This window comes from Pavona decussata, unplaced genomic scaffold, assembly GCF_977016875.1.
Source record: "Pavona decussata unplaced genomic scaffold, jaPavDecu1.1 SCAFFOLD_44, whole genome shotgun sequence".
In the NCBI taxonomy this organism is placed as follows: domain Eukaryota; kingdom Metazoa; phylum Cnidaria; class Anthozoa; order Scleractinia; family Agariciidae; genus Pavona; species Pavona decussata.
In genome coordinates this window covers 1,141,365-1,157,612 of record NW_028145466.1, presented here as the reverse complement: position 1 = coordinate 1,157,612, position 16,248 = coordinate 1,141,365, and the positions used below count along the sequence as shown (strand labels likewise).

The window sequence follows — 16,248 nt, the reverse complement described above, 5'->3', positions numbered from 1 at the left end:
TAGCTGGGATGCAAAACCATGCAACCATCCCAACACATTTAACTCGTACAATCAGTAAGATTTAACCGCCTTCAAGCATATCCGGACCATTTCTGGTTATTCCCGTTAGCGGCACGTTCATTCAGCTATGCCATGAATAAAAGCCTGCCTCATACTAATGGCATAATGACATATAACATCACGGGCATAGGCATCAGTTTTTTTCCTTATGCCGTTACTGCCGATGTCATCATTTTCCTGCTTATTTTATGTCCTACACACTTGTGGCATAAAACATTGAAAGAAGGTGAAGTGAATTTGTGTGTCAATCACTGGCGTAAACCATGATTAACGTAAGAAAAAAATGCCAAATTACAAAACTGTATTTTTTTACTAATTCAGTAGTTAATATTGCTATCACTTAAAATGTACACGTTGTTTGAATGGACAAGGAGAATACTATATAGCTAGTGTCTATACTTTCTTGTTGTTACGTTAAAAGGTGCCACTTGGGTGATCATTAATATGCTGAGAAGATTCATGAGATTCTTCACGTGGAACGTCAATATTCAGGGGCACCCAACGGATCGTTTCGGTAAATTATCTGTTCGGAAGGCCCTTAATCCCCTGCAATTTTCTAAAGGGAATTTTTACCTCGAACTTTCGTGATATGGGAAATTTAAGGCCTAGTGTTTTCGGATTGATAAAAATGTCGTTTCGGGTGCCGAAAAAAGGTCAGCTAAGATTTTCGGAAAGGAAATAAGGCCTAAGGATTTCGGGAAATGGACAAAGATGCCCTACTAATTTCGAACAGACTAACGTTGCCCTAAAATGACCGAACAGATAAAAATATTATAGCACGGCCTAAAATGAACCTTCAGAGCTTAAAAGGCATTCTAGATAGCCTAAAATAACGTTTCAAAGGATCTGAGAGAAAACTGTCGTTGGGTGCCCGTGAATATTCAAGTTAATGTCTTTCTCATGTTAACGCCACAGAACCTATCTGCAATGTACTTGTACTCAAAATGTTCTTCTAACCCTTCGTCAACCTATACCTTGGAGACTCATGTTTGAAACCTGACATCATGGTCAAGTAGTAGTTGATGCTCGCCAGTAAGCAGTACCGGAAAAAATTCGGCTGCGTGATCACTTTCAGAGGCTCCTCTTATTTTTCATGATGCTCCGACTGATCTACAATCATTATTATTACAAAAAGTCCCCAACATCTTCACGATTTTCGTTTATAATACAAAAGCAAGAAAGCTCCTTACCTTCCGGACGGATCTCGGCACGAAAAGCAACTTACTGGGAACAGATCTACAAAGGCGACCTTCCTCTGTTCAATTTGCTGAGAGAAATTTGCATTGAACAGAAACATAACATAGTCTGATCCTGTTGTTCTATTTATGACTATAATTAATGACCATTGTATTCCTTAGGTCAAATTGAGTAAAACAGGCAACCGAATCTAATTTAAGTATTCACTGAGATCTCCCCACCACATAACATGTAGTTGCAGTTCCTCGATCTTTTCGAAGGTAATTCAAGTACTTGCAGCCCGCTACACCGCTGATTTTGTCAAGCTAAATATAATTTGACTGGCTAATTTTACGGTGCGCTTCCCCAAGACAAAAGTTCTTCATTTAAACAATGGAGGACTGGCTTAATGATGTATTTTACTCGCCTTTCTTTCTCTGTCAAAGTCACATTCGACATGCACCAGAAATAACTGTGCCGTGAATGACACTGGTCATTGTTGTGGGTTTGGTTTAGAATGCTAAAATGTTCCAAAACAAGCGTTAGGGTTACTATTACAATTCACTTTGAAACATTCATGTTAGCAACATTAGTGTAGACTTATAGAATCCTTGGAAACGCAATCGGAGAAAGAACGAGCAGGAGAGAAATTGAGTTGTTGTGGGTCATATCAACGGCTTTGAAATCCCGAAACGACGTTGTTAGTCAACCTATACATATTAAAAGCACATGGATGGGAGGACTGATGAGGACTTTCTTGAAGACTATTCGATCAAAACCAAAGTTTAAGGTCAATTCCACTGACTCTGGTCGCCGATCGGACGGCTTATAACTAAGCGGGAAAAAGAGATCTTAGCAAGGGCTATTGGAATCCAGAAAAAATACGGAGGTTAACCGCGTATTTTTCAGAGATAGTTAAGCTACATCAATTCAAAAGGCGTTGAAATACAAAACAATGAAACCCTACTTTCAATTACATAACAATGCAAACAATAACGAATTTACGGAATTATAATTTTGCCCTTTTAATCAATATACTCTTGTTTTTTTCTGAGGAGGAGTGCAGAAAAAAGTCTTATTGCAGACCGCACTTGTACCAATGTACCTTCTCTCTTTCTCTCTCTCTCTTTTTTTTTTTCTTTCGCAAACGATCAGCAACCCTGGACCTAAACCTGCATCATTCACCAATTTAAAATAAGATTAAGCTTGCCATTTAAAGCCATTCCTTCAAGCTGTATATGCCTCAAATCTCATATCGAATAGCAATGCTTTTGCCTCAAATCACGTTAACTGCAATTATGTTGATACGCTTACCACCAAAATGCTGAAAACCAAGAGGAATATCTAGTTCGTTTCCGTCTAATCCCAACCCGTAAACCCTTAAAAAGGAACAATAGAAAAATTTAGTTGTAGTATACAGTTGAACTTATCCTTGTATAAAAATTAATGATTATTTAAAACGCGGAACTGCAAATCAGAATTGCATGTAAGTTGGTCAATTGAGAACTGAATATATAAACAGAAATATCACTTGAAAACTTCTCTCTAGGGTTGCCTTGTTCCAGTTGCTTCAAGTTATCTCATAACTGATCTGTACCTTGATTATAGGATTTGGCCAAGATTTAGAAACTCAATTAAACAAAACTTGACACGTGTGCTTTTTTGGTTGCAGTATTTCTGTAGCGGTGATGATATTGTGGCAATTCCTGCTACGTTAAAAGAGAAGGCAAAGACGGAGATAGCTATCAGCCGTTTAACTCAATTTCCCAGGGGGGCCTTTCAAGGTAAGCTTGCAATGAAATGGACAATGATAAAAAAAAAAACATCCGCATAATTTAAGTGCAATAATTATCTGGAGTTCTGAAAAGGAATTAAAGGAATAAATTTTGGGAAGCGGCCATGTTGTAGAAAATCCCTCCCTCCCGACCCATCAGTGCTTCAATAGTGTCCAGCTCAGCCACCTGGCCTTCTCTTAACACTAATATTACGTCACAGTCTTTGACAGTGTTCAGTCTATGCGCTATGGTGATCACAGTGGAATTCTTTAGTTTCTCACGCACGGTGGTCCAGATGGTCGTCTCTGTATTGGGATCCACATTTGCTGTGGGTTCATCCAGAATGATGATTTTACTTTGTCGTAGTAACGTACGAGCCAAGCAGATCAACTGCCGTTCACCAACACTCAGGTTCTCTCCTCTCTCTAAAATGACGTAGTCAAGCTGTCCCTCCAGATTTTCCACCATGGTGTTTAGCTCCACTTCTTCAAGGACATTCCATAGCTCGTCATCTCTGTGTTTCTCCAGTGGATCGAGGTTCGCTCTAAGCGACCCGCTAAAAAGAACAGGTGATTGGCTGAGGACAGAAATACACTTTCGGGATTCCTGTAGTTGAATGCTTTTTATGGGAACGTCATCGATGTGTATCTCCCCGTCAGCTTCAGGCATGCGTAAGAGAGCAGCCACAATGGACGACTTTCCATCTCCAGTACGTCCGACAATTCCTACTTTCTTTTTTCCTGGAATCTTAAAGCTTAAATTTTTGAGCACTTGTGGTCCACCTGGATAATACCTCAGGGCAACATTCTTAAAACTCACGTGACCATCACGAGGCCAGTTTATTGGTGGACGTGTTTTGATTTTGTACCCCGGTTCAGGATCGAGGATCGTGTAGGCCATGACTCTCTCGACGGACGTCATAAGGTTCTCAACTTCTGAAAATTGTCGCACTGCATATTGGGACATGTTGGATGTCTCAACAACGTATGCAAGAGCAAGTCCAGCTAATGCTGCAAAAGAAGTAAAAGTGATGCAGTAAAAATATGCAAATAAATTTACCTCTTTCTTCCCAGAAGGTCGGTTCAAAAGTGGGGTCTTTCATTTAGTCAACCTACATTCCGTCTATATGTTGCACTTTCGTAACAAATGTTAGCTACTGGTAAAACTAACTGGGAGTGACTCGTTAACTGCCGAATCTTGTGGAGTTGAAATTCATTGAAAATATTCTCCAAAGTGGTAAAGTACGCTGGATCTTTCAAATACATACATACTTTACTGGCTTTAAAATATGGCTAAAAAAGCCATTCACTAATTTCCCCAGTTTGGCTGCTGGCTGTAACTCGTTCCGCAAAGAGATCGCTCTATACTCAAACGGCCACTTGCAGTTCGGAAAAATGGGATGTGAATTATAGTGAAGTATCTTTCTAAAATGATGGTGTTAAAGGCGTAATACGTCGAAGTTAGTTAATATGCATCAATTGTTAATAAAGGAAAGAATTCTAGTTGCCACTTTTCTACAAAATGAGTAAGAAAAGACACCACGCGTTGCAGGTAGGATTTCCGGACCACATCCTGGGCGACTGAATTCTTCACAAAACCTTGAACTTGGTCGTTTCACGTTCTTGTTTTTGCCAAGAACGGCAAAGAAATGTACTAAGGTTTTTAGCACAATGTGCTGAATTCCATTGTTTTGCTCACTAAAACTTTCGTTTTCTGACGTTTTTGCTAAAATTTTCATTTTCTTTCTTGATGTGAACGTCATTCCTACTAATTCAGTCACCCTTGCCACCTTCCACAAGATTTATGAGTTGCAAAATCGTGCATCAGTTCAAGTTAAGTTAATTCATATTAAAAAATAACAATAATAATAATAATAATAATAATAATAATAAAAAGGTCAATTCACATCCTCGAAAGACGTTTCTTGCTGTTACGCCATGTACGGCTGGCTGGTACAAAACTGCACGTTGCCGAGACAGGTTTCACCTGTCGGCAAATTTTAGTACTCGTTTCTAGGTTTAACAGTGAGTTTGTCATGATAGTCTAGCGACACGGCTTATCCGCGGCAAAATGGCGCCCGATTTGAATTCAACTTTGTTTTCAACAAAGGCCTGTGTCTCAATGAATGAAATTTCCCGAGAATGAATTGCTCAGAAAGTACCACCATCCCTCTTGGCATATGGTGAGGCGGGTAAGCGTTTGCTTTAGTTTCAAGTGAATTTTACCGAGGTTTTCGAAGTGCTCTCCTCAAATGACGGGTCAAACCATCTCAGTTTTATAGTACAGTGCTGCAAGCGGACCAGCCGCTGAGAGATAAACAGCTCAAAACGGCTTTTGGACGCCCTGAGAAGCCATGGAAACACAGCAAAACACTTCGAGGGAATATTTTTGCTTAATTTTCGATCGAATTTGAACGCCATACAAACTCATATATTACGTTTTGGTGACCTGTGCTCTGATTAACGTAATAAGTTGTTGTACCATGATGCCAAATGACTGAAACTCTGAAATGTAAACTTGATGTACTAAATTTCATGAGTTGTCTAAGTTCCTACCTGGATGTTGAGATAGAAGAACGGACAACAAGGCAACTCCGGCTATAAACACTGAACACAGGACATCAGCTCTTACTCCAAGCCACCGACTGCTCGCTAATACCATGGAAAACACCTGATTGTTTAGGTCTTGATGCCTAACGACAAATCAATGACAATGCATGTTATCTATAACAAGCTATGCCACTCTGTCCAGTTCAGGAAAACTAAAAATTCAACAAACTGACTACCACGCTAAAGAGGACACTGGTCATATCTTTGGATGAAATCCCACTGATAATACGTTTAATACCCATACGTTTTCATCCAAAGTGATCTAAATGGCTAAAAACTCTTCCCAGTTCATTTCATGTTTTATCTGGTTACAGTTGTCGCATCATAACAATACCAGAAGCACATGCCTAGAAGCCTGTTTATCTATTGATTCCTTGTGCCAACTCTTCCCCGACTAGATTTATGTTTAGAACAGTTTTTCCGCGAAGAGGAATAACGCCGTGTCACACTTTAGTTGTGATTCTTCTTCCTTGGTTGGGTTTTGTTGTTGTTGTTGTTTTTGTTGTTTTTGTTGTTGTTGTTGTTGTTGTTGTTGTTGTTGTTGCGTAGCTCTCGTCTCCAGACGTTTATTTGGAATGGCCCTATATCACAAAATGTTAGTCTTAGGGTCATTAGTGATGTGGACAAATTTCGTGCTTTTATCATCAAATTGAACAATTCAGTGTTTTTTGGTCGATAACAGCTGGACTAAAAGGTCCCTTGAGACCCATTCTAAGAATACGTCTAGTCGGGAAAGGGTTGAATCCAAGGATTAGTATGAACTCCGGGTCATGGGCTCCAGTACTTACTGATAGAATTTGTCAATGAAGTCCCTTTCCTTCTTCCGAGTGCGAATGGTTTGTAATCCAGCCATGGTCTCAGAGAAATGTGAAAACACAGGGCTGCGGCAGATTGACTCTAGCCTTTTCAAATCTCGTGAAGTCTTCAAGTAATACCGTGCTAGATACGCAAATATCATGAAAATGGGCAGTGTAACAAACACGAGCCAGAAATTCGTAAAAGAGGGCACCAACGCTGCAGTAAATACAAATAGGAGCAACTGGGTGGCTAACAGAAATATCTTGGGTAGAAGCTCATCAATTGCTCCAATGTCTTTGGAGAATCTGTTCAATATTCGACCTGCGGGGTTAGTGTCAAAAAATAATACTTGAGCTTGAAGAACGCAGGCGACCATTTTGTTATGAAGATTTTCAGCAGCTCTGAGAGAAACGTAGAAGAAAACGTAGGCACGGATGATGGCCAGAACAAAGGCAGTGGAGACAAGGCTGGCATAAATACCCAATGTTGTCTCACGTTGTTGGGTTTTCGCAGTCATCTTTGTCATATAAGAAAGCCAGACGTTAGGAGATACCATTACAGCTACAAAGAAGAAAAATAACATTCATTTGTGACTTTTTTTTTTGCTGGATTTATGTAATCTTGAGAACCTCCCGGGAATGTGCCATGCTTAGACTATCGCTGACTGCCTGACTGGAAGAAACGTGAATTTCTTTCCCCGGCAGATTCCCAATTTGTTACCACTGCGGCAACATACAAAACGTACTGAATAAAAAAGCGCACTGAATCGATCTCCACGTAGGTGAGTTCAAAGCTCAAACGACTTTTAAAGGGGATAAATAAGACTAATGGAAAGAAGCAACAACCACAAACCGCTCTTCTAATGTAATTGACGGGTTTTCAATTGACTATGCCAGAGAATTGACTTTGTCAGTGTTTGCTGGAGTTTTGCGTTAACTGGGATCTATCATTGGTCTAATCACTAATGCATACCCTGGCTGCAAACAAAAAAAAGCAATATTTTCTAACCCGTTTGGTCAGACGCAATACGACCTAGCAATTGTGTATTGTTACGCCCTTGACTTATTGCATGTTTTTGCTTTCGTGTTTGGATTGGTCAAGGCATTACTTGGGCTTAATTTTCGCAACTGCCGACGCGGATCACCTGATAGCGGCGGCTATCAGCAGCTATTGATGATAACATGGCATGGCATAGTCATATCGACAAACTATCCAAAAAGATTGCCTCCGGCATTGGTGCCATAAAGCGAATTAAGCCTTTTGTTTCGTTAGAAATACTGCATTACATCTACAATGCCTTGGTACAACCTCAATTCGATTATTGTAGTATTGTCTGCGGGAATTGCGGCAAAACCCTTTCAGAACAATTACAAAAACTGCAGAATCGTGCTGCTCGCATTTTGACCTCCTCCTCCCATGATGCTGACGCTAGGTAAAAACTTGGTTGGAAAGACCTGATTTTCCCAGCGTCAAATTCAAGTAGCTTTAATGGTGTCCAAAGCTCTTAATGACCTGGTTCCTGACTACTTATCCTCTATGTTTACTGAGCGCAGTACGCCAGCCTATGTCTCAAGGGACTCTACAAACAAATTAAATGTCCCTTTACCAAGAACTAACTACCTAAACATCAGCTTTAGTTATAGAGGTGCAACTCTCTGGAACAGTCTACTCTGCAGTCTTAGGCAAGTGAAATCTCTAAATCATTTCAAGCAATTGTTAAACCATCATTTTAGTTAATTAAGTTAGATACACGGCATTCATGGAAAACAGGTGAAGTTTAGTGTAATTATGAGTAAAACTTTTTAGATACGTATGTATTGTTATTAAATGTTGTTATGTAGTTGTATTTTATATTGTACCAAAACCTGATGGATTTTTACCGTGTTAAAATAAAGATTTTAGATTGAGATTGAGATTGAGTGGTTGGTAAAGCCGTTGAAATTCACATTGACATCTACTGCGTCACATCAGTTAACGAAATCTCAAAATCTTTATAATTACTAAATAAAACAACAAAAAAAAGAATGGAAAGACCAGATGAAATTTTGTAAAGTAACAGGAGGTCATATTGCTGTTGTGACAAGGTGATCATGAATTTTCCGATGAGCCAAGTTCACAGCATTTCCTGGTCAAATTCTAAGACAATTAAAAAACTGAAGATAAATGTGTTTCGACTATCAGTAGAAATCTGTAGGGTGTGCATTGGATTAGATCGTATTGGAATTTCACTGTGTCAACCTTGATGATAAGGTCCTCACATAACCATCTTAGAGAGGTATCTCATTTGGTGGTAATGCCTGAGGGCATACTGTCAACAAACTAACCTTGGGTAGCCAGGAAAAGAGTGAAAACGGTAATCATTGCAGTGGGATTCATTCCTGCTCTAAAATAATCCCAATACAACGCAGATGAAATATTTCCAGTGGCCTTGTCTTCTTCTGAGACCTCTAGATGCTCAATAAAGTTGTCATGGAATGACTCAGAATCCGACTGCGTTGTTTCACTTTCTTCTTTTGCTTGAGACATTCTCGTCTGCTCCTCGGTGGTTGTGGCAGATGGATCAATGGCGGCATCAAGAAACTTTCCTTCATTTTGTAATTCATAAAGACTGCCTTTTCCTTGCACAGAGCCTTTGTGAAGAATCACTACTTGATCAGCTGCCTTCATGTTCTTCTCTGCATATGTCGCCAAGATGACAATCTTTTCTTTAAGCAGCCTGCAGATACACTGTTTAAATATATGTTCACCTACTTTGGCATCCACAGCACTGAGAGGATCATCCAATAGATACACACCAGCATCTGCGTATACTGCGCGTGCCAGATTGACACGAGCCCTCTGACCTCCACTCAACGCTACGCCATGTTCTCCAACAAATGAAAGGTCGCCATTTGGAAACCTATCAATGTCTTCTTTCAGCGCACATGCTTCGACTACTTCAGAGTATTTCTTTTCGTCGTACGTCTCACCAAATAAGATGTTTTCTCTAAGAGTTCCAGGAAAAACCCAAGCCGTCTGGGGGACATAAGCTATAGTTCCAAAACAGAAAACGTTTCCACTCGACTTGCTTATCTCGCCAGCGATTGCAGCCAGGAGTGTCGATTTTCCACTGCCAACGTGACCAGTGATGACAGTAAGACCTTTATCAGTTGTTTCAAAACTGACATCTCGAAGAAGATACTTTTCTCCATTCCCGTTCTCTTTCAATTTACATGAGAGACTTGATACAGCCAAATACGTGTTCGCTTTATTAAGCAACTTACAATTAACATCGTTGACATCGTCATCTTCGTGATCAGAAGCGTAATGGACGGTATCTTGATTTTTACATATGCATTTTTGAACAGTGGGATCGTTTTTCCGTGTAGGGTTTCTGACCAATACTTGGGCAAATGTATTTCCTTCAGTTTTATTTTCTTGGCCAAAAGAAACTTGGTTGTATTGCAACTGGTCCAGGGGCATGTTTTCCAGTAGCAGAAATCTTTCAATCCTTGTGAAGGACACAAATAGCTCAAACGCTAAAGGAATGGCATTACCTAACCTGAGAGATAGTGTTACTCGAAGTAGGTTCATGAAAGACAGTACCACGAAGGCCATTGAAGGCGATAGGACTTTACCAGTGACCAGGAGAGTCAAAATCGCCAGGAACGCTGCCACGGTGCTTGAGCTAAACAGCAAACTCTCTACAATCGATAGCAGGGCACTCTTCTTAAGGAGAATCCAGATTTCATCCCTATTATGTAAGAAAGGCAAGACAACAAAGAACTGAATAAATGAAATACACACGAGCGCGCCTCAGGAACATTCTATGTGAAATGATGAGACTTCTAGTAGTTATCATGGGACTTTTGACATGTCAATGTCAATATCATATATCGATGTATGCTTTTTAAAATGTACAGGTTGACTCGTCCACGGCATTACTGCGAATATTGATCTTCTGGTTGGAAAAGAGATGTTTTTATTTGTTGGGGTCGAATTGGCTTCAATATTTTTAGAGTGGGCAACCTTTTAAATTGTAGCTTTCAAACTGGTGTTTTTTTGCAAGCGCATATGTTAAAAAAAACTAGTGAAATTGAAGGATGTTCATTGACTTTTTTTATGGGATTGCCTGCAAGCACAGTAAACAGTAACTGTGAAGGTTTTGACATGTGGGTGTTAACGAACAACCTGACCACAACATTGAGAAATGTTGACGTGCTTCTGTCACCGTCCAGATTTGTCAAAGTTTAAGTGCCAGCGATAAAATTGTTTTAGGAGGTTTGTAGTTAACTCCATTGCAGTCGAATGATGAGTGTTTTGGGGTTTTGGGTTGTGAGTATCCGCCACTGAGTAACGAACTTAAGCCTATGGGTGAAAAAAGTGTAGCACTCTTAAGAACTTAGTGGAGGTAAACCCACCATGTACTATCATTCTCTCCGCATGGGTAATTAGTAATACTACGGTAAAAACTGGAGCGGATACGGCCACCTCCCTCACAGTTGTCATTTAGGTTTGGGGACAAACTTGACCATTTTCCTAAATATCGCGGATCATTAAACTTCTCTCAGCTCACCTTCTAACTTCTTCAACTTTTTCACGGTAGTTTTCCTCCCACGCATGCGTCTTCAGTGCACGAACGCCAGTCACCAGCTCGTTCATTAGTGAGATACGTCGGTCCGTCACTTCAGCAGTTTCTTGTCGCAGTCGAGCACAAACAGACGATATTTTGATGACACAAGGTATTAACGCCATTAGAAAACCAACTCCTATTAATGCCTGCCAACCAATAAGGTACAACAGTAAGCATATTACAGCCACGAGCTCGAAAACAGCCCAGAACGAAGTAAATATCCATCTGGGGGCCAGTTCAATTCTTTGGACGTCGTTTGATATCAGGGATATGATGTTTCCTTCTGTCGTGTCCCGAATGCTTTGCTGACTGATGAGAGGAATCTGCAGACAAATGCAAAGATATAACAAAACCTGTTCAAGGTACAAGTGATGTTTGTGATCAGGCAATGAAAAAGATCAGTCAGGCTTTAGTATGAGCTGGAAGAGCCTTGTGATAACGTTTGTAATTTTCTCCTCATTCAGGACGATCCAAACACAAGAGGGGAGGGTGGGGAGGGGAGGCTCTCTTTGCCACAGCAGATGAGTGTCAGTTATTTAACGGTTATCCATTCATTCAGTCAGTCAGTCATTCAGTCAGTACAACAGCCGGGCCAGTCAGTATCAATTAATTAATTTGCCAGACAGCCTATTCGGCACGTCAGTCTTAATCATTCAGTTAGTTAGTCAGTCAGTCAGTCAGTCAGTCAGTCAGTCAGTCAGTCAGTCAGTCAGTCAGCCAGTTAGTTCAACAATCCTTCAGTCAGTCACCCGGTCGGTCAGTTAAACCCTCACTCACTTTAGTGAGTAGGACAAGCAGCCGGCCAGTCAGTAAGTCATATGTCGATCGGTTATTCAGTCAGTTAGTAAATTGTAAGCCAGTGAGGCAAACCGATAGATGCAAAGCCAGCTGGCCAGCCAGTCAATCAGTCGATCGCCAGTCATGAGACACCATTCAACCAGTCCCAAATCTGTCCATGTACTTCTCTGTATTTCTTTGTAGCTGTTGAAAGTCACTAAGAATTCAGCCAAGCTAGGACTGATCAAAGGAGATCATTATTTTGATAAATTAATACAAGCTGTTACCTTGAGATAAATGATTCCCCTGAGGGCACTACTCAACCTCATACCAAGCAACTCAAATCTGTAAGCGGAGTAATGTGTGCAGGCAGTGGACAATCCACCCAATGCTAACAGCAAACAGCACGTGTATGTCAGTGTGCGATCCATCTCAGTGGAACTTAACAAACGGAGGAGCAAACCAAGAACAAGTGGCTGTGAAACTCGGCAGATGGATTCGGTAAACCAAAAGGTCATAAGGTATAAAATTTCCTTCAAGGAGATAGTTCTCAGAACGCATTTCCAAAGTTTGGGTTGTTTTCCCGCGGTGCTGTTACATTCTTGTACATGGTTGTTCCATTCTTTTTGAAGCCGCTCTGTCAGGTCACGTGTTCTGTCGTCGTCATGAATAGGAAAGAAATCTGATTGTTTCAATGGCCGCTTGCTTCCTATTTTGAAGATGCCGTTCATCCATCCCAGAGTCAGCACTGAAAAGAAACTGGCAGACGTCACGATCGTAGGATGAGAAGACTGATCCACGTCATCATCTTCATCGGTTGCTACGGTTTCGTAACCTTTCTTTGACATCTCGCAGCTGAAAAAGAAGCAATCAACACAATCGTTACTTCCGAGAAATGTTTCTCATGTTCAGAAATGGTATCCTCTTTGACTTCAGCGTATTAATATTCAACTTCTTCGTAGCTAAAATGTCTTCACTATCAGGTAATACTCACTGGTGATTTTAAGAAATCTTTTTCACAAAATTTAGTTAATATTGCCAGTGTCTGGTAATGTTAACTAGAGAGAAAAGAACTGAAGTTTGACTGAACCAGCAAAAGGTCAAAATTGGAAATGTCAGCTGTCAATTTGCTGTTAACAGCCCGTACAAATGTTAGGCTTCTATGATGTGTTTAGAACTAAAAAAAGTCAGTATCGGGGTAATACCCATTACCAACGTGGCCATGCTGCCCTATTTATTAATTTAATGGCTATAGTTTCAGACCAGAGGACATTTAGCCGTTGTGTTCTGACCTGGTTGATAGTTGAAGGATCTATCATCTGAGATCGCTATTATAATACTCTCATCTACAGGCTATGAAGTCAGCAACCCAAAGAAAAACGAGGGAAAACAAGAGAAGAAAAGCAAAATTCCCAATTTTGAAAACGCAAGTTTTCCAAATGAGGTAATGGATAGTATAATAAGTCGTATGCATGGGACCAATCAGATTGCTGGATGCCGCAGTATCCTTATTTGTACATTACTGAAATTTTCAACTACATGCTGACATTAAAGGCAACGGTGTTATAGAGTTCCAGGAGAAAGTGAAATGTTCGTTGAGCCTTCTTCTCACTAGATACCAGGTACACACTCTACACTGGCACCCAACGGTTCTTTGCCGTAGAATATCAAGTTCGGAAGACCTTAGCTGTTTTAAAAAAATTCGGACTTGATTGTGATAAACTAGAGTTTTCTATGGCGAAATGTCACTTTAAATTTTCGAACAGTGTAAAATTACATCCTTTAGTTTTCTGAGGTGCAAATATCGGCGTTTAAAGTGCGAAACTATGAGGCCAGGTGGTATTTTGGGACAGCCAACGGCAGCTTGAAAATCAGGAAAAAAGATTCCGTTTCCTCAAACTTTCTGCGTCTTGAATTTTCAGCTAAAGAATCCAAAAGGATCAGTCTTTTCTATAGTACAAAAATATGCCTGTAGATAGGCCATGAAAAAATCAGTAAAAGTAACAGGGAACAGTTTTGATAGATGCCCCTGGCGCTAGCATAAGCGAAGTCAATCAACCCATTTTTCACCGCGGAATTTGGCTTGGCTCAAGCACAAAAAAATTAACTCTAGCGCTGTTAACGGTGTGTACCATAGTCTGAAAACGTCCAATTGTTAGCGAATAGTTTCCGCAAATATACCGATTTGTTCAGTTCCTAACATGCTTTTGATTAATACTCCAATTCTAGTTTTCTACTAAGATCGAAATAGCGAATGTGTTCATTTGAACATTTTTTGTGTTTTTAACGGGCAAATCACAACAATTTAGGGAGAAATCAGTGAAAAACATGACCGTCTATTTCCTATCGAAGGTATTTCATTTACAGTTTTATATGTAAATCTTTACGTACCGGTCAAAAATGACACTAAAACCTTCAGCAAAGCGAAGCACTGTTGTTGACGCTTTTGCCTGATCAAAAATGCGCAACAACGTTGCTAATTCTTGTAATTATGTCGCTAGCGGAAGACAGAACTTTTTTGAAAGGCAAAAAAGTAACTGTTGATTGTAGCGTCGTTCTCTGTTACAAAACAACATTGAACACTCAAATTCCACCTTAAAATCCAACCGATCGATTCGAACTCGAAGAAGTCAGGCCTGCTTCTGTTCAGCATTCCGGCATGCTGGTTCCCTCTTCTTTCCGCGTTTACATCCTGAGACCCGGTCCAGAATCTCATATCTCTACGAGGCACGCCGGTGCAAATTAACCGTTTCACCGGAGGGACATATATTCTCATTTCAGTACTGAAAAAAAGGTCATTCCGGTGTCATGGAAACGCAACATGGCTGTTCGCTCCATATTCTCAACTTTGTCGTTCCAGGCTGTAAATCATACCGGCCTGGAAGTGGTTTATGTGCACGCAAAGTAAATTGTTTATCTTTAACCGGAATAAGTCTAAACACGCTGTAACTGAACTACAATTAGTTTTATGAACTTAGTATCGTGATTTAATTAGCAGATTTGTTGCTTTGTAAGTTCTTTGTGTGCTCTGATGATAAACAGCGAGAGTCGTTTCTGAACCGGCCATTTCGTTGTGGCTGACTCGTTTCTGTTGTTTGAGCCAAACCCACTCCGGATCCTACTACAGCATCTGAGGAAGCATAGGAATTAATGTTAATTAATGTTTTCGTCCTTAATTTCAAGACCTGAAAGTCCTTAGCCCAAACTTATATTAATTATTGAGATCAGGGGCCCGTTTCTCGAAAGTGATCCCGGTAACTTACCGGGCCCGATAAGTGATTTTGGTGATAAATGTTTCTTAAAAGAAGTCCATTTTTGTTAGCTTTGAATACTAATTTTTAAAATCTTATAATTCTGTGAAAACATTGGCCCAGTACCATGTTTTTAATCATTGTGTAACCGGCGAAAAAACATTTAAAAATAAACTTATCGGGCTCGGGCTCGGCTCGGGCTCCTGATGCGTATAATTGCTGACAAATATTGCCAAAACAAACGAGGAATGGATGTCAAAAAATTCGCCGAGGATACAATTGCTATAAACAGCGCGAAGTGCAGATAAAGTAAATTGAGTTTGAAATATCGAGCTGTCCTTTTTTGTCAGCTTCAATAGCGGAAGAAATAAAATGTAAATTAATTATGGTAATTGGCCGGGAATTATTTCAACCGACATACAGAAATTTTTGAACATTTTGTTAAACTGACTTAAAGGGGTCATTTGTAACGATAAAAGATCTTCATAGATTGTGTCGCCAAAAATTTAGCATGCTTTAAGGCCCTTTTATGAGGAAATATTATTATTCGTGTTTACTAAAGTATCTGTGATTAAGACGACATAAATTAACACGCATTGAAGAGAACATTAGTACAGAATAAATGAAACAAGCGCGATTATTAAACAAATGCGAAATTGCAATTGTTAAGTGAAAGAATGATTTAAGCGCTTACTAGAGGTCTCGAAATCTCTTAAGAAAGAGTATATTGATTATTCCTAAGCCACTGAATAGTTTTATCTAAAATACAGTCTTGAACCATTGACAGTGACATTTCTGACACGTTCAAGTTAAGAGCGATAGCCTTGAGGTATTGTAAAAGATTTAAGAAAGTTGCCAAACTGACTTTTCCTCGTAAAATATTTTCATAAATAGTAGGGATATAATTGCCACGGCCTTAACTGAACACAATGTTTTGAAATTCGGCTTGATTTCATGGAAAATCAACTTTCTATAATAAGAAACTCAGAGGTTTACTTACAGCTATTGTGAACTGCCTGTCAGAGATGCCGAGATTTTCACCGACTCCCCGGTTTAAGGATTGGCGAGAACGGGTAACTGATACAATCCGAAAGCACGGAACAAACCCTAATTCCTTTGAGGATGTGTCCAGTTGTTTCATTCGCAGCACAACTGAATTAAAGTGTCTTTGTACTTTAATCAGTATATTT

General features: G+C 39.9%; 1 protein-coding gene across 1 annotated transcript; it reads right to left on the bottom strand.

Moving 5' to 3' along the window:
• Positions 1 to 369: 369 nt before the first annotated feature.
• Positions 370 to 16,226, bottom strand: LOC146482755 (ATP-binding cassette sub-family C member 4-like). The gene is made up of 7 exons (XM_085106814.1): positions 16,059 to 16,226; positions 12,095 to 12,662; positions 10,974 to 11,353; positions 8,743 to 10,151; positions 6,409 to 6,979; positions 5,567 to 5,703; positions 370 to 4,021 (listed from the first exon to the last, which is right to left on the bottom strand). Exons 2-7 carry the CDS (start codon positions 12,653 to 12,655, stop codon positions 3,108 to 3,110), a joined length of 3,972 nt encoding a protein of 1,323 aa, XP_084962940.1. The 5' UTR covers positions 12,656 to 12,662; positions 16,059 to 16,226; the 3' UTR covers positions 370 to 3,107.
• Between the last annotated feature and the right edge of the window lie 22 nt (positions 16,227 to 16,248).